Source organism: Protomyctophum parallelum (genome assembly GCF_964188405.1).
Source record: "Protomyctophum parallelum genome assembly, chromosome: 16".
Lineage (NCBI taxonomy): Eukaryota > Metazoa > Chordata > Actinopteri > Myctophiformes > Myctophidae > Protomyctophum > Protomyctophum parallelum.
The window spans coordinates 6,404,000-6,426,575 of record NC_139711.1 but is presented as its reverse complement, the minus strand read 5'-3'; the positions used below and the strand labels follow the sequence as shown (position 1 = coordinate 6,426,575).

The 22,576-nt window shown below is 43.9% G+C and overlaps 1 protein-coding gene across 1 annotated transcript in view; it reads right to left on the bottom strand.

The window, feature by feature from the left end:
• LOC310873555 (teneurin-3) overlaps positions 1-22,576 on the bottom strand; it is a 244,046-nt gene that overhangs the window by 64,713 nt on the left and 156,757 nt on the right. Inside the window, exons 12-14 of the mRNA XM_083786011.1 lie at positions 21,632-21,778; positions 20,906-21,125; positions 1,882-2,001 (exon numbers count right to left, since the gene is read on the bottom strand). Of these exons, the coding sequence (XP_083642137.1) occupies positions 1,882-2,001; positions 20,906-21,125; positions 21,632-21,778 (487 nt within the window). The remainder of the gene's footprint in view (positions 1-1,881; positions 2,002-20,905; positions 21,126-21,631; positions 21,779-22,576) is intronic.

Below are 22,576 nucleotides of genomic sequence, written 5' to 3'. Positions count from 1 at the left end.
CACGGGACTAATAAAAAAATGAATCCCATCCCACGGGAATCATGCGGGAATCCCGTGACCCGCGGGAGTCCCGACAAAATGTCAGTCTGTGTGTATATATAGGCTACTTCTATCTGTCAGACTAAAGTGATCAAGGAGCAATGTAACATAGAAAGATACACACACAGCCAGTCTGTAAACTCCATTTGAAGTTTAAGATCGGGTCTGTCTGTCTGAGTTTTATAAATATTTAAGTAAAGAAAAGTATTAACAAGCCATTTAGAGCTTGTAACTAAATAACTGCATTGGATCCATTGGAACACAGGTTTCTCAAATCTCACCCAGCACCGAAAATATACTGTCTATCTGTATATATCCAAAGAACTGTCCATTCATCATCTATGTCATCTGCAGACTCAGAGGACAATAGTTTTGTAGTTCTTTCTCCCAGACAATTCATGTTATCATGATCATTTAGTAGCCTACAGACAGTAAATGGTCGTTTCAATGATGTCACATAATTGGGCATGGGATGGGACCATGTGACCTTAAACTTCCTGGTTCAACAAAAGGCCCTGCCATTTCCACTGGGAAATATGATTTAAAAAATGTTCCCTTTAAATAACCAATTTATGTGATTTATATCTAAACATAATTGAGTTGACCTTGGACTGAAAGCATTGACATCTTGTAAAATTGCTGCAGTAATGTGCACCAAATCTCCAAGGGTGTGTATATTATATTATATTTCTCTTATTGACATTTTTGCCTACTAACAGCACATATGAACCATTCACACATAGGAACATACAGCAGGAAGGCTATATAGAGCGTCGCAGTTCCGTCCCATTTCACGATGACGAGCAGAATTTCCCATTCATTTTCCCCATAGACGTTTCAGAAAGTATTTATTTAAAGACCTTAAAACCTCGGACAAAGCCAACTCGCATGGTGACAACTCATGGCAATAATTTTTTGGGGCCAAACAAATAATTAGAAAGTAGAAAGACTACAAAACAAGTGTTGTACCCTGCCCTATTTTTCTTCTTTCTAATTATTTGTTCAGCCCAAAAAACAATTGTCATGAGTTGTCACCATCCGAGTTGGCTTTGTCCGAGGCTTTGCTTCTTTAAATAAATACTTTCTGAAACGTCTATGGGAAAAATAAATTGGAAATTATCTTCCGGGACGCTCATCGGTGGCGGGACTGCTCTATGCTGTACATCATGTACTGTACTTGTACAGTACAAGTACAAAATAGCTCACTGAGCTTGTAGATCTGTTATTTTCACTATTTCTGAAATAGGGCTTAAGTGATTCATAATGTATTTTTTGTAAGTTTGGGTCCTGGGGAGAGGAGACAGCGCTTCTATCTTTTGGGTCTTGGGCTGAAAAGTTTGGGAACCGAGGATTAGACAACCACATGTCTCCTCTAATACAGGAGTCACTTGTGCAGCAACAGAGATCACCCTCCCCACCCAGCTTCTGACCCATGAACATGGTCAACGGGCTATATAATAAGCTGTGTGGACACACAGAATAACTCTTCCTACTTCCGGGGCCACTTCCTTACTCCCTTCACAGGTGTTACCGGTGATACTAAATACTAATTAAGGTTTATTTAGTGTGAGGTAGTTCTCACAACGTGAAGGAAGTAGGGAAGGAGCCCAAGTTGTTTCCAAAATGGCGTATACAGTGCATAGAGCCCATTGTGTTTGTTAGAGCGCCCGGCCAAACCAGAGGCACCACGGAGGAACTGAAGCCCCGGTCTTCAAGTTGGTGCAGGGCAGAAACATTTCGCCTGTGCCACCCAGTTGCTGCCCACCCTGGGTACTTTGAGAAGTAGGCATTCTGGCTGCCGTCTGCTAAAAAGAAAACTCCCACATGGGGACGGGTACTTACATGCCGTCCTGCCGTGTGACCGTGTGGCCATACTCTGGGTAGTGCAGGAAGGTCACGTTGACTCCGATCAGAGGTGTTCCGTCTCCCGTCAGGACCTGACCTCGAATGATGGATGCCAAGCTGTGTTCAGAACAAAAACAAGACGGTAAACAAACAAAGCGATGCATCACTGCCAAGAAGCAGGTAATTCTTATGGGCTGTACGACGTGTCCCCAGAAAGGTTTTCCAGAACCTTTCAGCTATGCATTTGTGGTGTAACTGAAGACACGCGTCACACTTATTGGCACAGTGCCCTGGGCGCTTCAAACTGTTTCACTTTTGGAGAGGACTGCCGGTCATTTGATCCTCCTGATTCCAATCCGGAATGTACAACCCAATGCTGAATCGCAACCACGACCATGAGAAGTCCATGTTTACGTTGATTCGGCTAGCCAATTGTTGCTAATGACACAGATAAGACAAGACGTTCGAGCACTGCAGAGGTTGATAGGTTTGAACATTGCGGGCATCAATAGAGGGTATGCGCATGCATGAAGTGATTGGCAAGGTGAGTTTAACGTTGTTAAATCAGATAGGACTTTTCTGTAATGTAATCCTTGGCACTACACTCCCTCTGCCAACCTGGGGAGAGCAACGGACTGACCTCTTCCCTCAATGCATGACATGAGGAGTCTAAGCCACTCCGCTTCTTTTCACCTGACAGGGGGGTGTTTCCCTGGTTGGACGTGTGGGAGGAACACTTTATTCCAACCAGCTGCTTTCCCCTTCATCAGGTGCCCCGGCCAGGGGGAGGCAGTATAGAGTCCAGGATTACTGCATGTTTTTGTGAGGGTACCTAAACCCCCCCCCCCCCCCCCCCCCCCTCTGCTTTCTGTGGACGTGGTCCCTCATTCTCCCTGCCATGAAGCATGTTGATTTACTGACAGTTACAGCAACACACGCACAGTTCACATACAGTAAAACACACGAGGACACACACTACGAAACAAGTTCACAGACACGCCTAGCGTCAGTGGTTGTTTATTCATGAGACAGCCACCTGGTGTGTTCCTCTCCTCTCCCCCCCGCTTTCTCTAGCCCCTCTAAAAGCCTATAAGTCTTCCAAATGAGGGCTCTCGAGAGTCGAGATGCTGACTTAGATTTAGAACAGTTTACCTACAAGCATTAAAGCGTCGTCATGCCATGTGGGTCGCAGCGGTGACACAAATTACTCCCCACATCCATCTTCTTAAGCCCTGTTTGTCTGTACACAGACAGTGTCTTTACGGTGTGCGTGTGCAGCTCCCAGAACTAGGCAGTGGTTTCCAAAAATGCAGCCATTTTAGGTGAGAGACACATCCCCAGCATCTGTCCATAATCGTATAACTATACTTAATCACTCTTAAGCTGTGTAAGCATATCGTACAATCCTATCCTACTGTAAAAAATCCCATCCCCATTGGCATGCCAGCAGTAAGGAAGCCGATAAGGGGCTGTTACTTAGCATTTCTGTGAACTCTCATTCAATTAACCCATTCTGAACGGGCACCCATTTTGGCGTTAGCATCATGTTATGCTTTAGCTATTGAAAAATAGCAGATCTACAAGCTCATATCGCGCCACCGAGTGGCGCGATACAAGCTTGTAGGTCTGCTATTTTTGAATAATCGAAGAACGACTGACATTTTTAGAATCTGATCTCAGGTCAGAATGGGTTAATCAGACCAGTGTGTGTCCAGTGGAAACCTCGTATGAATCTGATCTCAGGTCAGAATGCGTTAAGACTGCTGTGGGTGGGGGGAGTGACTCACAGGAGTAGGTCTGGGATGCATTGATCGATAGGTGTTTCCAATTGTCTAATGTTCTCCCCTTTTTATAGGAGCATGTTGTACCATGGAGGAGGATAGAACACCAACAGAGAGAGAGAGAGAGAGAGAGAGAGAGAGAGAGAGAGAGAGAGAGAGAGGGGGGAAATTGAGACCTGATGAAAAATATGTTTTTCACACTTTTAGAGCATACCCATGATCATAATAATGAGAACATTATGTATCAATATTTGCCAAACAAATTGGGGGATTGTTTTGTATTCTTCCTGTATTCTATGTACTGTATATCCAGTGTAGCTACGCCCAAATATGATGTGTGTTGTCTAACCTCAATGTATCGGATTCGTCATGGCTTCAGGCACAAACAAATCACTCAGCCATCAATACTGTATATGGGCATATATACTGATGACATCAGGGATCTCCATACAGTCTATGGGCAAAAAGGACTGACAGATAAAGAGCTCTTCATGTGTACTGTGTGATTACATCAGTAAGCCCTCAAGAATAAATTAATCATGATTTAATTCAGTGTGATTCCCATAGCTCATGATATTTTCATTATGGAGATGCTCTCGCACTGCTATATTGTTTATCTTACTCAAGATGGCGACAAGACAGTGAATTACTCATTAGAAATGTAAGCAGTACATTAACACGGAGTCCGCCAGAAGCGTAGAAAGCCTAGCCCTAGATTAAGTTTAGTCTGGCAGCCCACCAACAGTGTAGCCTACATTTTCTAGGCTTTATATTCTTTAATCCATGCTTTGATCGGATCACATCGATAGCTGTCTCTCGTTAGCATCCCAGCGTAAAGTGTGATTTAGAAGATGCGCGCGCAAACCACTTGCACTCTATGTGCTGCTTTCAATGGCCTGCATTTCCAAATCGGCGCAATGAATATCGTTTCTGGTGAAAACAAGGTTTTTCAACGGCCGACAGCTATGGACAGCAGGCGCTGTGATACTCGCGGTCGGGTTTTTTCTGCACCGAGCAAGAGAGCAACAACCGGTCAGCCTTCCGTTATCGTAACACCCGGTTACGGATATTTGGCTCTTCAAAATAAGCGTTGAAAGGGGAAAAACGTGGCAATGCGCGATAAATAGATTAATTAATCCTGGCAGTCAAACTAAATATGTATTTCTGACACCATGTGCACTGTCACTGTAGAAGTACAGCTGCCATCTGCTTGTTAGAACATCATGTATCCATTGCTATTCATATCCTGTCTTCAGTATCAGTCACGCCGACTCACAGCTTCCGATATCGTAATGTGGCTTGTGCATTCTATAATTCTCTGTTTGCTCATTAAACTTAAGAGTGTGTGTGTTGGGCGCGGCATTGGTGTCATCTTGTTCTCAGAGCTCGTGCTTGCTTGCAGAGCTCCAGTGTGCGACTTAATAGGTTGCATATGACACTTAATTTGCAAAAGGTGCTACTTAAAATTTAACGAGGTCGCACCGGTGATGGCCTACTTGGAAAAGGCAAAAAATAATAAAGAAATCCGTTTTTTTTTGTTTTTTTTACTCCCCGCCACAGCACTGAGGCACGGGTGCCGGGCGGCTATGTTAGTAGATAATAAAATATTACTTTCTTTTGGCCCAATCGCCGAGTCCCCTTTCTCCCCTCTCTCTCTCTCTGCCTGCCTGTCTGCCTGCCTGCCTCTGGCCTGAGTGCCTGCCATGCATGTGAGACTGAGTGACGTGCCTGCGCATGTCGTACAAGCGGCGGCGGCGTGCTCACTGATAAACTCTGACAAAACTAAACAAAGATGCAGACATGAACTGGTCAATAGTTGATTTTTTTCAAAGAATAAAAATGTGTCAGAGGATACATTTTACAACTGGATGATGATGCTTGGTTTGCTCGCGCCGAATCCACGGAGGCAGCAGACACAGAACATGTCCCCAAACACTGAGGTAAACGTGTTGTATTGTTTGATTCAACATAGAGTGCCACCAAAAAATTGCTTCCAATAGCTTGTTATTTTGCTTGGAGTAGCGCTGTGTGCAGACTACACATGATTGCCTCGGCCAACAAAATACATCTCCAAGGTGAAACCTGGTATTCTTAGTCGTACGACGTGTTGCATGCTGAAAATAGCAGATTTACAAGCTCACAACGCGTCACGTCCACCACACGTGAGCTTGTAGGAAATATGCAGGCCGAGACGTTCAGAAACCTTTCCCTTCACAATAAAAGCACATCAGCTTTCACATGTTTTCCTCCGAGGTGGAAAGCCTGGTGACGCGAGGTTATTCACATGTTGGGGCGACATTCCATATAAAGACGCAAGCAATTAAAGTGGGCAAGGATTCGGTGGCATTTCACATCGCAAAAGGGTGCAGGAAGAGTGGGCACGTAAACATTGTGGGCACCCGAACAACAGGGGTGTGTCTAATTTCTGTTTCATATTGCCAAATGATAATAACGATGGAAAAATGGAAAATATGCAGTATGCACATAGGTAATTCTACGTCACACTCTCAACAGACAACTAAAAGAACACCTCTTGATGCCTGACTGACACTTACAGTACAGGGTAAGCAGTGTGGGGAGCACAACATTCAGAACACACAGTGCAGGAAATGTCCTGTTGTGTCCTCAGTATTCCAGGCAACTTGATCAACCTGAATAGCCAATACCCAGGCCAGAACTATGCCTTGCCAGGCATTTTGGCAAGGACTTTAAATTGACAGGATATTGTGCCAATGGATATCCAATTGGATATTTCAATCATTGTTTTTCCTTGGCCATTGAGCCGTGGCAACAAAAGGTTGGGACTAGTATGCAACTTTGGACTTTACTGCGGGAGCAAAAGAAGAGTTGCAGTGCCAACCGCGCTCCAACGTGTGGCTTTGTGTGTATGCCTACCTCCCCCCCCCCCCTCCATATGATGCCATCTGCTTGATAAGTTGATAGTGTGTGCAAAACGTATGAAAAATGTGTATTCCCCCGTGACGCCATGTGCCTGATAGTGCAGGGTGCGTTATTTAACCAGTAAAAAACCACATTGAGACTGAAGTCTCTTTTACAAGTGTGAACTGGCCAGAACAATAGGCAAAATAAGTGACACAACTCTGCCAGTAACAAAAAATAACAACAAAAAACAGGTCAGACATACAATGCTCATAAATACAGTACCCACTACCAAAGAGGCTAAAAGGGAGAACAGGAACGCGACCAATAAGGACAAAAAAATCTAAGCAACAGGAATTGCTAGTTGACTAAAAAAGCAAGCAGACAGTTGCTATACGTCAAAGCAGGAGCAGTGTATGGGAAGTGTGCCCATGGCAATCCATTTAAAGCTCACTAGGGGAATCACAGCAGCCAGTTTGAGTCTGGACTGTAGGTCATTCCAAGACCAGGGTCCGAAATAAGCAATGCTTTTTTTCCCAGCCTCAGATTTTGTTGGGGGCACGACATAGCGTAACCAACCATTTGATCTTTCTTTTTACAAAAAAAAAAATTAAACCGCAGAGAGGGAAGGTCAGAGACGGCAGCGTTACAGTCTCTCCAGGTTGTCGTGTCGTCACATCAACATGGTGGCCTCATTTCTGTTCTGCCTCGTCCGTCTTTCAAGGTCTACTGATCACCGGGAGAAACTGCGGCAAGAAGGCCCTGAGAGGGGCCGGCCACTTTTATAAAAGGTCCCGCTTCAGAACACGTTACAGCTCAGATTACTACCTTTTCCCTGCGTCAAAAGTGATGAATATTTTATGCCTGCTGCTAGCGCGGTAGATCTGTGCACTGCCAGCTGTAGAGCTATCAGAGAACTGTAAATATGATAGAAGGTAGTGTTTCAGTTGAACCGACCGCCTCGGCTCAGTTACACGATGTGAGAAGTGGTGAAGGTTGGTGGTGGCTGACACGCGTCAAGACAAGGTGCTCCATAGGCATCTCTAACGACAACACATGCAACGCTGGAGGCAAAGCAGTCACGGGAAACTGAAAGGTACAAAAGTACAAAAAAACACCCGTAAAAGGCTTGGGCCGTGGCTCAATGGTCCAGGCACCTTGGCTGGCAATACAGTCTGGCAGTGTGCCGCGGGTTCGACTCCCGATCCCGACGGCCTTTACTGCATGTCTTCCCCCCATCTCTCTCCCCATTTCCTGTCAGCCCACTGTCTGTCCCTCCATAAAATATATAAAATAAAGGCAAAAGCCACAAAAAAACGCTACAAAAAACAAAAAAACACCCGTAAAAACCCCCCAACTATGATAACCTACAAAAGGTCGGCCAGGAGACACTTCCTCCCACAGACATGTTGTCTTCTGCTGGTGATCACTGAGCATAACCTACACAGCATGTGTAGGTTATGTTTATCTAAAGGCCACATCGCCGATGGGTGCTGCTGAGACATCACTTAATTATCTCCTGGGCCGCCATCTCTGATCTATCCCCTGATACTGTATATCTAAATCCATGGCATCATTTACTGCAGAGTTTGTGGTAACGTCACGGTAAAATGAATGGTGACCAGAGGGATAAATGAGCAACGACTGGAGGTCGCCATGCAGGTAACACGGTCCGCCTCCCACGCTGCTCCCTGACTGACAGACCCTAGATGACTGTCTGACGGGGGGGGAGGTGTGTGCGTGTGTGTGTGTGTGTGTGTGTGTGTGTGTTGTGTGTGGTGGTGGGGGGGGAAGCAGGACAGAGCAATATTTCTCCATCAACACTTAATCAATCGCTGCTTCCCCATCCGTGGGGCTGCATTCAGAGTGGTTGCTCCACATTTGTCATTCTGTAGGCGAGGAGGAGAAATAAATAAAGGAGACATGTCTCATTTTGCTCAGTTTATCTACGGGTCATTACGGCTATGAGAGGGGGCATGATCAACAGCCATCGTCCCTCTGATTACAGCCACCCCACCGTAGCCACCTTCCCCGCCATACGTCTAACGGAACCCCACCCCCCCCCACCCCACTTTCTTTATTTAGCGTCTGGCTGAGCAAGGGCACTTAAGAGCTGAAATAGGTTCACGCTTCCCCCCTGCGCCTGCAGACTCCATTAATCTCTCTCCAGAACACAGACTCATCCGACAAGGGCTGATACCTCAAATAAACACAGAGTAACGTCACCTGCCGGCTGCCCCGGAAATGAATCGTATAATTGCAGCGCATCCTTATCTGTCGTTTTTTGTCTCACAACGTAGCTCTGGAAGAAGATGGAGAGTGCAGAGAGAATAGGTGTGTGTGTGTGTGTGTGTGTGGGGGGGGGGGGGGGGGGGGGGTGTATACGATACTGCCCAGGGTCTTCACCACAACACATGTTCTATTCTCTCTTTCTCCATGCCATCGGAAAGGGAAGGGAAGGGAAGACTTTGCTGTGGAGACGTGAAACCCGACCACACGATGAAAACAACTCTCATCCTCTCTCTTGGGTCATGGCTATCTCTTCAGCAGGGAGGGAAGGATGACCTCTAACTGTACTCAAAACTGTATCCATGCTGTCAGACATGAAGTGCAATACAGCTAGACATTGTCGCACGCACACACACACACACACACACACACACACACACACACACACACACACACACACACACACACACACACACACACACACACACACACACACACACACAGTCCGAACAAAGGATGATTATAATTTTTTACATTGCATCTTCTGGAACGGTTTTGAACAAATTAATTATTAATAGACAAACCACAAGTGACTATAATATGGGGGAATGTATCTCAGTATGTTTCCTGAACACAATCTATAATACATTATATCTCAGTATAGCTGCACCATGATTTTATTCCATGTGGTTATTGGTTTCAACATATTTTCTCTACAATGACCACAAAAGGTAGTTCATCTTGATTGTGTGTCATTGTTTGCAGAGCGTCTACAGACAGTGTTGTGTTTCACAATAAGCAAAGCGACTTCTCGGAGGAGAACATTGCGGCAAACAGAAGTCTAAAGAGCGCGCTATGACGTCGTCAGTTAAGCTGAAGACAATAACGGCGAGGATTACTTCCTACCGGCCCCGGTGGGAGGGGCCAGGGGACAGGGGGTGTGTGTTGGGCCTCATTCTATACTTTCAGAAGAGCACTATTTACATAAGGATTACTCTAAACTACTGAAGGAAATATCCCCAAAGCTTTCTGCACACAGTTGGCAGACATTTCCATTTCCATCAGCAGGGGCTCATGATTCTGAACAGATGTGTGTGCGTGCATGCGTGCCGTGTATGTGAGACAGTGTGAGCGAGAGAGAGAGAGAGAGAGAGACTGCTCAGTTTGCACATAGATCAAGTCTGGGTGCTTTATTCTCACAGTAATGTCTGTTTTGCTTCATATCCGTCCTGGATGAAAGGTGCTTATCTCTACATCGAGGCTTTACGTTCAGCCTAACCGCTTTGATAGCACAAATTGCTATTTCCACTTTCATGTGTGGAAATAGCTAATAAAAAGAAGAAAAAGGAAGAAATAAAGAAAAGTACAAGTTGGAGTTTAGTAGGTGGAGAAGTGTGCTTGCAGGGCTGATCCTATTATTAGGCCAGCAGAAGACTGTGGGTTGTACTGGGCCACTGCCAAGAGTTTAAGAGTTTAAGGTTGTACTGGGCAGTATAATCCTGAGTGTTAGGATTAGGACATGGATAAGAACATTTAACCAAAAAAGCCAGAAGTGCCACCCTTTTTTTCATAATGACTTACTTACTTCAACCAAGCAGCTCATTTGGAATATAAACACCTCTAGAGAGACATCAGATGTGACAGTGTGAGGTAGTAACGGAATATTAAGCCTCCCGGTTTTGGGAGGGGAATGGAAGGCGGGGCTTTTCAGAGTAAAATCTGCCCAATCTGCTTGGCACTATAGTGCAATTCTGGAGCATTCAAAGTGTTCACAGCATATTCTTCACTACGATCGCATCCTTGAACGTTTATAACGAGAGCATCATTTTCTGCGCGATTGTGAAAAAAAAAAATATGCTTGAAAATCCGTCCATTTTTCTTCTCCCTCGACTGTATGTCAGTGGATCATAGGTTAGCCAAGAGCCCCATCTAGTGTAAAAACTAAAGAAAGAAAGCACATCCAAACACGTCATTGGCACAGATTAGTTAATTTAAACGTGTGTAAAAATGAACCCTTACATGTGCACATTCTTATACCCTGAGAGCAGATGTACAGTACTATGGCTCCTGCATCTCATTTCACACACATCCTAGAAACACGAGTGTTATTTATCAGTATCGAGCACAAGCACGCCGGCATACAAGCGCAAGTTGATTGTATTCTGAAGTGCACCATGTCCATGTCCATGTCATCACTTCTCTACTTCATGCATATGGATGCATGGGAGGATGGCACAGATAACACGAGGAGATGGTTGATTACGCATTCTGCTGACCCAAGCAATTTGCGAGGGTCAGTTTAGCATGGAAAGTTGTCAGTCTGCAATGCAATGCAATGCGATGCAAATGAATGCAGGTACAGTATATTATAGGTAGGTTGTGGTGGTGATGTCACCTCTAGTTGCAGTTCAAGGAAAACGATTTAGACACACTTAGGCAACGTCACACGCAAGACATCATGAAACGGTAAAGGTTAAGCAGTCACACAATATAGTATTACTCAATTGCAAGAAATAAATACAACCTTGAATCTCCTTCTGTAACCATCCTCATTCCATCTAGGGAAGTCAAACTCTGGTGACTCAATTCTGTTACAAATGTAGTCCTACACCTACCATGTTGATCGAGACAGGTGTTTCAATTTGTCCTAACAGTCTGATTGGTGTAGAACAAATTCATTTGTTTGCAACACCTGCTTGCTCCCCAACATGGCAGGTGTAGGACAACGTTTGAAACTCATGAATACCGATGTTCCTCAAATATTTTAATTCCAAGGACCCAGTGTTTTTTTAACTACAATTTTGTAAATAAGTGTTTGATTTGATATGATGTTGGGGATTTGTGCACTCTCTGAGTTACAGACTTGTAAAGATCCATTTGGTTCTTAATCAATCTTAATCAATGATTTAGCTGTGGACCACCTGGAGTCCACAAGGACTCAACAATAGTCAGTCACTCGTTCACTGTCCTAGGTATTTTATGTGTTGGTATTGGTGCACAAACAGATTTTGCCCCGCATCCCACAAAGACACACTAAATCCCAGTCTTCAATTGCGGACAAAGGCAATTTCCACATTTCTTTGTTTTGTCTTGTTTGCCCTTCCTTCCATCAATAAATGTTTTAACAACATTCATTCTATTGAATGAATTGTTTAACCCATTCTGACCGGGCACCCATTTTGGTGTCAGCATCATGTTATGCTATTTAAAAATAGCAGATCTACAAGCTCATATCGCGCCACCGAGTGGCGCGATACGAGCTTGTAGGTCTGCTATTTTTGAAGAATCGAAGAGCGACTGACATTTCTAGAACATGATCTCAGGTCAGAATGGGTTCATCAGGACCAGTGTGTGTCCGGCGGAAACCTCGTATGAATCTGATCTCAGGTCAGAATGGGACCATGGTCACATCACGCTGACATCACGGTCACATCAGACATAGCCCACATATGAGCCTCACTATAACTCAGACATAACCATAAAGAAACGCGATACGTCCATATACAGTATAGGCATGTCACTGACCAGAAACAACCCCCATACAACCATAATGATGCATATAACTGGAGATTCAAACTCAGCATGCACATTGGGACTCGAGGGTGAGCGGTGCCCACTGCCAAGTTGTTGGGACTCGAGGGTGAGCGGTGCCCACCGCCATGTTGTTGGGATATCCAGTTGGGTATGTGCATATGCTAATGACATCAGGGACCTCCACATATTGGCATAAATAGCACACCAGGTAGACATTCAGATGCAGAGCTCTCCAACACTGTACTGGCTCCTAATGCATTTATTTCATGAGCAATAATCTCCCAAATTCTATCTCTCATAGTTGTAGTCCATGGGCCAGACCAGAAGTGAGGGACACGTACAGTAAATTGGCAAAATCTCTTTGCTATCATTTTGTTTGTAGATTCCATATGAGTACTATGAAACATGAAAACCTTTTCAAATGAGTAGCTTTAATACGTTTTTGGGACAATCACTGTTTCCCCATTATCTCCCATCATATACAGGTATATATACTGTAGGAGGAGTAGGATGTTGTGCAGTTTACTGTAGCTGGTATAGGTTACAATTAGGCTTGATTCACACTTATAATTACGCTATGACATGTAAAAATATGTTATAAAAGTATATAAACATGTAGGCATATAATAGTAATACATGAGCTTAATTAGCTAATTATTCCACAAAACAAGATATAAATATATTGCCTCTACTTAGACAGTAGAAATAAATATGTTTGTGATTACTAGAAATTCATCTGTTATCATGGTGCAGCAATCATGCCACCTTTTTAATTTGCATAAGTCATGCATGAAATGAGGTCAGAATAATGACATTTCTACACGTGTTAAGTATTATCTTGTATAGTTTTGCTTATAATTTATTGAGAAGGATCTTACAGTCCAAGTGTTTAGATGTCCATACAATAATATCTTGTCATAATTAAAGGGGCATTCCACTCATTTTCAACATTTTACTATAGGTCATTAATATACCTTAATATACCCCCCCCTCTCTCCGTTTCTGGCAAACAGCGCCCCTACTGGTACTCATTATACTGGTGCTCATTAACGTCACATAGATAGGTGAACACAGACACACGGACATTGCTGTTCCTTGGAGTGGTTGCACCACTCAAAAATCATTAACATGGTGAAACACATCTTGATGATGTTATTGTTCTTATGTTATGAAAACATAAGATATATAAAATATTTTTATAATTTTGTCTTTTCTTTATTCATATTTACAAATTGTTTTGTTCTGAGGGACACAAAATGGCACGTTTTCGTATAACTCAATCCTGGCATCTGAGAAGCCTTTGACAGAGGTCTTCGTGCTTGGCATTTGATTGCAGCTCTACCTCATGTCATGAATGGCAAACCCAGATAACAGTCTTGAAGCAGACACAACAGATCAACTGCATGATCACTGGAAGACTGTAGTGTATAAGCTTGGACCTGGACCTGTACTACAGTAGGAATGTACAGAGCAACTAGAGATGACTACGGATGACTACAATGGTACAGTAAGTGGGCGGCTGGGCGCTGAGGCTGTGTGAAAGGTGTAATGGTTTAAAAATTATTCCTACAGATGTGTTTATCTTTCCAAAAGTATTTCTAGAGGTGGGTTATCCTTAATATATTCTTTTGGATTTGGGTTGATTTTATTGGTTGTTGTGGGTGGTGTTTCGGGGGTATATTTCTTTATAGATGTGAGCTGATTTTATTTTAAACTGTGTCTCAGAAACACATTATAATCATCCGACTTCAGGCCGGATGGTGGTCGCTCAAAAACAGAGAGAAAAACAAACAAAAACAAAACAAACCTCTAATGCGGGCCGCCTAGGAATTTCCTTAAAAATAATAAATGAGAAATTATTAAAGAATAAGCAGTCAAGAGCAGCATTGGCTTGATTTCCGCTATAGTATGAAAACCCACCTTTTCAGACTCCATCATGGCCCGTAGCACTTGCCCTAGCCCCTTAAAGCACTTAGATAGCATTTTATACAGACGTATAGCATGTTACGTATACATAGTTTCAGTTATGTTCTTAGCTTATGCATGTTTCATGATAACTACTTTTTATGTATGTGATGTACTGCCATTCTTTTTGTTCTTGCTAAATGTAAGTCGCTCTGGTTTAAGAGCGTCTGCTAAATGCCTAAATTGTAAATTGATGGAGCCTAGAATTAAGCACATACTGTATATGCCGGTATATGGACCCACCACAACGAGCAAAGAACAAGAAGAGGGCTCTACAAGCACAAATCAAAACTGTCCAATTTGACCTCTATCATCCAAACCAAAGCGATTCACGTGCAGAGTCAGCACAGCTGGTTGAGAGAAGCTGTCAACCACCATCAAGAGGTGGTAAAGGAACAGCAGGACATGCTAGTACAAAAAAGGCAGTAATCCTAAATTGTAAAAACTAGAAGAGGCCTGGTGATGACTTTGGTTATGTAGATCAGCAACCAGAATGCTACCACTGAATGTTTTCCCCTGTCAACAAAGACCAACGATCTATGTAGTGTTTAGTGTTCCATGAAGGAGGCAAAATCGAAGAGATGCCAGGGTGGCAAGCCCTTAACTACTCATCATGTGGAAGATAGGACACCAATGGGAAAGTGTCAGGAAAAATAAGTTCCTGTCGAGTACCAGCACCCAAGAGGAGCTGAATGTTTATCAGCAAACCCCAGGTTTTCATGGTAACAGCAAGGCTAAGATATCAACTGAAATTGTATCTCAACAGCTTGCAAGAGAATAACGTGGATATTACTGCACAGCCTGGATGCTGTCGGAGGTGGTACAAGATTCTAGCTCGAGTCCACTGACACCGATGTGTGAAACTATACAATCAGCTACAGTATGCAATCTGGCATGGGCAACAAGAAACGCATAATCCCACTGGAAACAGCAGTGCAGGTATAGTTGGTACGGGGACCTTTATCAATCAGATAGTATAATATACTGAAAGTATAATAATAGTATAATATGGAGTTTATGATGATGTTCATTGAACAACCACTTCCTTTGTTGAGTCCCTTTTTACTCTACACCAAATCTCTTCACTGAAAATAGCTGATCTACAAGTTCACATCGTCTCACAATGTGAGGTGTTGTGAGCTTGTAGATATGCCATTTGCTGAATGTTTGCCCCAAAATAGGCATGCTAGGGTTCATGCGGTTAAATAAGTAAATGCAAGAGATTGAATGTTTCTGAGGGGCGCTAGCCCCTCCTATGTCCAGCTATTAGTGTGCGTGTAAACACAAACTTTGTCCTAACACAAACAATAAACGCCATTGATAATGTATGGCCAGTTTTGAGTGTAAAAGACTGAATGATTGGCCAGAATGAGATGATGATGATGTTCATTGGTTAAAGTGAGTGAAAGAGAGATAATTCTAAAAAAAAAGTCCACTGTATGTTCTATTCAAAAAACTTAATTCTGTGGATTTATGGTTGGTGTCATTGAAGGCTGATAACTGCAACTAAGCTACCACTTAGAAGAGTGGTAATGTTGAAATTTTATCTAGGGATTAGACCTTTAAAGAAAATAGAATTTGCCACCTTGAGTGTCCCCGATTAGTGAAAATTCTGGCCTGGGCCCATGGAGTATTGGAGGTGCATTGCATCCCTCAAAAAGGACTTGTTGTTCCGTCACTTAATTTATCTATATTTAAATTTCAGCATCACTGAAGTTGGGTTTACGTCTATTTCTTGAGCTGATAGAGGGCTTTGTGTTGCACACATTCCACATGCCTCACACGTACAAATATACGACTAGACGGTTCCATTCACTGATTGCATAGTTATCTCCTGTCTTAGGAAATCACACGTTCATTTCACACAGGTTGCAAGCGTAAATTGAATAGAAGGTGGAGGAAAAACTTGCACTGCCACTCTAATTATACAGTTCATAAATCAGGCCTTCTGACTTAACCGCTTTCAACCTGGCATGCCTATTTTGGGCATGTAATAGGCAAAAGATGTAAAAACATTAAAACCCTCTTATGGCCACCCTAATTAACAGTGGATTGTGCCTTCTACCTGCACTATTCATCATACTATAATTCTAACAATGTCTGAGTGTGTGTGTGTGTGTGTGTGTGTGTGTGTGTGAGTGTGTGTCAGTGTTTCCGCATTATCTCATCATTGCCTGCACCAATCGCTCCCACTTTTCACACAGGCATTGACCATATGAATATGGACGGCGTAACGAAGCCCTTTTTTCGATTTGACACATTAATGATTAATAATGAATTTATTAGTGAATTCCTCACACACCTCCGCCCCTTAGCGACACCTGTATCAAAGGCCACCGTTCTCACTGTTAGCCCACTGGCATGCTTCCTCTAGCTACCTGCGTAACACAACAAATAGTGCCCTATAAAATTTGGCGCCGCGTGTGTGTGTGTGTTGCATCTTTGGCCGTCTTCTCCTACTAAAGCACAACGTTTGCACACATCTCACCATGCAACACCAACAGCTAGCCTGTCCACAGATCAACCACTACTTTGCATTCATATTCATGTCATATTTACAGTACTACGGCCTTCACAGTGACCGGGATATTTCCAACCCCCTATTGACCAAACTCGCTGATCTGCTCCACAGTAGTCCACACCACCTCAGGCCCCTCCCCCTCGCTCTGGCTGCTGTCGAGGCGAAGTCTCTACCTTAGTAGGATCCGAGGGTTTTCTTCTTCCTCTTTGTTTGGAGTAGCCTATACCTTCACTGGATTACGTTCGCTACGGGGATGGATTACGTTTATTTTATCACCTTTACTTTGCTTTGGAGGGAGTGTTACGTTGGGAAGGAACTCTGGGGGCAACAGACTTTGTTTGGAAACACGGAACAATACAAAACAATAAGGGAGCTCGCGCATGTGTGCGCGAGACACGGACATTTGTTTCGGATCATTCACTCATTCATTCAACTCTGTGTGTATAACTGTTGATTCCTTCATTTGACTTGAGATAAAAGGTTAACGTGAGTTTTTGCTTGCTTATTTAGGCTATTTTCATTACATTCCCTTTATCAATCGTATCCTAAGAGATCATTCACAACCCGTGATTTAAATAATTCGTAGCAGTGATAGCGATATCTGACCGTTACATATGGTCAGATATTACATACAACAAACAACATGCCACGAAGAAAACGATATCTCCTTCCTGAAGGTAGCAGATATGGTGTACCAGCATACAATAAAGTAACATTCATCTTAATTCAATTAATTCGCGTTACAATAAAAAACATCTCCCCGCTAATCACGTGTCACCACCAGTGAAATGCATGTTGGGACGGCCACAGATTAATACTGGGACAAATTTCTCCACGCAACAGACCCACACGGGGAAAACATACTACTAGCTACTCTTGCGTCAGTCGACATAACTTCTTCTTTGGGAAGCATCGCGGCCAACGCGCGGGTTGCGTGGCACAGGCACCTGAAAGCCAGCTCTGACAGTTCTGACGGGGGCATGTTAACGTGAACGAAAATATTCAATAACTTCCATTTATAGACAGAATATCACCACCAAATTGACATCACACATCAATAGTGTACTTATGATTGTACTACAGCATTTCCTTCTTCCTCCTCCTATACTTACACCATCTGTAAACAATCCCCCACCCCCATCACATTACCCACATTGAACATCATTTGCTGTTCATATATTCAGAACGGGTAAGGACTAGTATGTTTAATTCGTCATTTTAATGCCAATAGAAAAATCTGTGACATACACACTATATCTCATTCTAACACGGTAATCCTATAGTATTATACCCAGTCCTGATGGTGGCGGTAACTTCACCATTATGCAGATTTTGACCAAATAGAGCAAATCTGGCGATGTAATTTCCTGTCCACGTGATCACAACATCCGCTAGTTTTCTCCACTGTGCTACACAGTCAGATGTCCGGGATGCTAAGCTATCATCGTTTATTTTAATAACTAAGTCAAATAAAGCTCTAATCAAGCCCCAAATATCGCATTTTACGCAGCGATGCACATAAATCTGCTATTTTTGAAAATGTCAAGAACGACTGACACAGAAACATAGCTTTTTCAGAAAACTGTCAGGATGTAGAAGACATTTTTAGACTCTGATCTCAGGTCAAAATGGGTTAAATCTTTAATTGTTTCCTCACAGTTTTAGCAACGAAAGCTGGGAAATTGCCCTCAGCCTCTAGTTGAGCAACTGACTTGTGAGTGGAATCATCAAGGACTCTCACCACCCGGCCACAGTCCGCTCATGACACTGCCAAGGCTGCAGCCAGGCGAGCGATAGCCATGTATCAAAAGCCATTCCACCTAGACTATAGGGCAATTTCCACCTGTCACCCATCAGGCTGTTGAACAAGTGCTAAGTCCTGTCATCATGTCTGCCCTGACGACACAGACCTTCGCACTTCCTGTACAGTACGCTATATGTATGATTATGAATATACTGCATTGCTGGCTGCTGCACTGGCACTAACATCAATGCATAATTATACACTTACATTTTTGATATCTGCTAAGTGATGTCTCTGATCTGCACAAGACACATGTGATGCTATGTTGCTATTCTGTACTGTCTCTACTTGCACAAGAAGCATATTCCGCCTAATTGTATTCCTTTGTTGACCATGTTTCTCATTTATATTTGACACTGATTTCTCGTACTATGACCACCCTTTTTTCTTTCTCTCTTATCTTATGGCTCTTTTCTTGTACAAAAAAGCATTTCACTCCCTCTTTTACAGCTGTAAACTTTGATATGTATTGGGTCCCGGAATTGATGGCAACAATAGAATGGCAAAGAAATGACATAGTGTAATTACATACAGTGTGAAATTAGATAAGCCAAGTAATGAAAAAGAGAAGGCTTTGGTTTGCCTTGAAATACTTAAATACCAAAATAAACATTAGTTTGCCTGAAGGAGACCTTGTTTTTGGTCAAAACAGGTTACATGTTTGTCCTGAGTGTACTGAATAAATAAATAAATTGGCTTCTTTTGGTACACAAATGATTTATCAATTGCTGAAGTTCATGTGCTGCTCTAGGCTATGCATGGTCTGTCTCATGAAAATGCACAAGGGAAGTCTCTCTCTTCAACAAGTTGAAGGTGAACATCTTATCAGTGCACAGAGCATTGTATTTGTTCTGTCAACAAAGAACAAGCAATAATGTCACAATTTGTTTCCCCTCCATCTTAGCAGCATGTTCCTTGTAAACTGTGGTTTCTACAGTACTCTCCAAATATTGTCGGACAGGCATCTCTACAGTGGACACATTTGCTTATCTAGGTCTCAGTTGATACAATTATTGGTTGAGGGATGACAGGGATCCCTCATGTTTCCATGCTCAGGACCTCCAAACAGCCATATATATATAATTTTTTTGAGTGGTGCAACCACTCCAAGGAACAGCAATGTCCGTGTTCACCTATGTGACTACCTATGTGACGTTAACCTACCTATGTGACTATGAGCACCAGTATGACTATGAGTACCAGTAGGGGTGCTGTTGTGCCAGAAACAGAGAGAGAGAGACAGTGCTGCACTGTTGCCTGCTAATGGGAGAGAGAGAGAGAGAGAGAGAGAGAGGAGGGGGGGGGGGGGGAGAGAGGGGAGTTGCACCACTCAGTTCACACGGGTGTGATTTTTTTTAAGACATCCCCACTTTGAAAACCTGTGAGGTATGAGATGTAAGCAGTGAGTATGGCAGGATATTGCCAACATCTTACACTTAACTTACGCTAAGAAGATATAACTCTGTCCCTCCAAACAGTGCTCTTCATCAGCACCATTGGAGGACCTCACAGTCACAACCACTTAATGGTAGGGTTGGCAACAATAAAAGGGACATCATGTGCTGTAGAACTGCTTCCACTTTAGAGAGACAGAAAGCACCTGACGGGTGAATATTTCATGTTTTCAGTTGAATTCCAGAGACGCAGGTGCATCTGCTGACTGCCAGCACGCCAACGCCAAATTGTTAAAAAACTGACACTACAACTCATTAAGTGCAGTGTGTTTGGCTTGAAGTGTGCAAGCTCCCGAAACGCACCATATCCCAAAAGCTGAGCATTCATGCTGTTATAATGAGTTTATACTTTGTAGAAAGACCTGGGATTTCTTGCATAACTGGGATTTCTTGTAAGCGTTATTTCAGTTTTAGAGATGGAATTAACCCATTCTGATGGGCACCCATTTTGGTGTCAGCATCATGTTATGCTTTAGCTATTTAAAAATAGCAGATCTACAAGCTCATATCGCGCCACCGAGTGGCGCGATACGAGCTTGTAGGTCTGCTATTTTTGAAAAATCGAAGAGCGACTGACATTTTTAGAATCTGATCTCAGGTCAGATTGGGTTCATCAGACCAGTGTGTGTCCGGCGGAAACCTCGTATGAATCTGATCTCAGGTCAGAATGGGTTAAATTCAAGATTGGCGGTGGGTAGAGAGAGAGGCTGTCTGTTCACTAGTTTACGTCCCGGCCCGTCCAAAGTAACAGATGTCAAAGTGTCCCTGAGCAGCCAGCACCTGGGTGAAGCTGCCCCGTGGGGAAAACTTTCTTCACAAACAGCACGTCAGTACACCACTTGGGCTGTCTTACCTGCTGTTGAACGGGTTCTCCCCGGGCGTCACGTGACTCCCGCCAGGACCAATCAGGAAGCTGACGCGGTTGTAGAAGCCCTTGGAGGCGGGCTGAGCGGAGGAGGAGGCGGAGCCCTGGCCTGCGATGACAGCGGGGTCAGGTGACCCGCGGCAGTAGCTCTGGCCCTGGCAGGAGATCTGAGCGCAGCAGTCAGGGTCCATGCAGTCGACGAGGCCGTCTGGAACGCAGGAGAGAGACTCACTGAACTCTGACCTCTGAACGCGACAAGTGCCAGCGATGACAGATGGCCGTGTTTGAGGTCGCGCAAAACACCAATGGGTTCAGTTTGCTTTTTTTCCCCCTTATTTGTCAAATGACAACTTGACATCAGAGCATCATCTGTTTGAATCTGTTTTGTACCAACACTATGTAGTGGTGGCTATATGCATGCATGTACACAGACGCACGCACGCACGCATGCGCACACACGCACATGCACAAGCACACACACACACACACACAAAGGAAACACTCAAAGGAAATGTTTTCATCGCTAATTATTTATACAGTGAGAAACACAAAAGTCGATTGTTGTGAGCTGGTAGAGCTGCAGGCTTGAAAGTGGTTAATTCACGAATTCCTGCAACACGGTGTTGCCAGAGTTGCAACATGGCACAACGTGTTGACACCAACGAGTTTGTCTCCTTACCATTACTCACAACAATCTCCTGAGATGTTTCTCACCTCCTTCGTTGTCCTTTGCGTCCGAGCAGAGGGTTTCCGTGGCGACGTCGCAGCCCAGTCCTCTCCATCCCGATTGGCAGATGCAGTGCCACACGTTCTGGTCCAGCACACACCTCCCGTTGTTGTTACACAGGCCAGGGCAGCCGTCTGTCGACACATCACAACCCAACCGTCAATCACGCACATCTCCAGCCAAACCGGCCAATAGAGAGCCATACAGCACGGGGGGAGGGGGCAGGGCGTGGGAGGGAGGGAGAAAGAGAGGAGGAAGTGGTGGTGGGTGGGGGGGGGGTGGGGGGGGGGGGGGTCAGGTTATCACGGGACAGCGGGTTAGGGTGGGACGAGGGAAGGACAAATAAAAATAAATAAATGACAATATCTGGGTGGACATACATGTGCAGTACACCTCTGACAGGACTGGGGTGACGGGGGGTGGGGGGTTACGGTTACTGTGGTTTCACATGAGCTGCAGGAAGTTTCACCTGCGAGCCAGGGGGAATGGGTTTCACACGTTATCGCTGCAGGCCAGTACGATGTGAGAATCACAGTTGTTCGTCAGCGCTGTGCAGCGCGGCGTCAATACGGCACTGCTGTCAAGAGAAAAACCCTCGACTGCACAACTCCAATGTGCTCATCGCTCTCTTTCTCTTTGAAGACTGGAGTTGAAACTTTGCCTGTACGGTCATACGGTCTTTGTGTTTTCATTTGCCACATGAACTCTAGCACCCCTATTCTAATCTGGAGGCGAGAATATATGGTATACTAGTGTAGGCCGGCTATCTAAGTATTCTATAGACCGCTTGTTCAGTAACAGGGGTCTGCCAATCTCTCCAGCTCTTTTATAAACAGAAAATACACATACTTTTACTTTTATTTCACTATAATAAATAAATTACATCCCATGTAAAAGCCTATTCCACAGCAGAACCAGTGTAGAATTAAAAA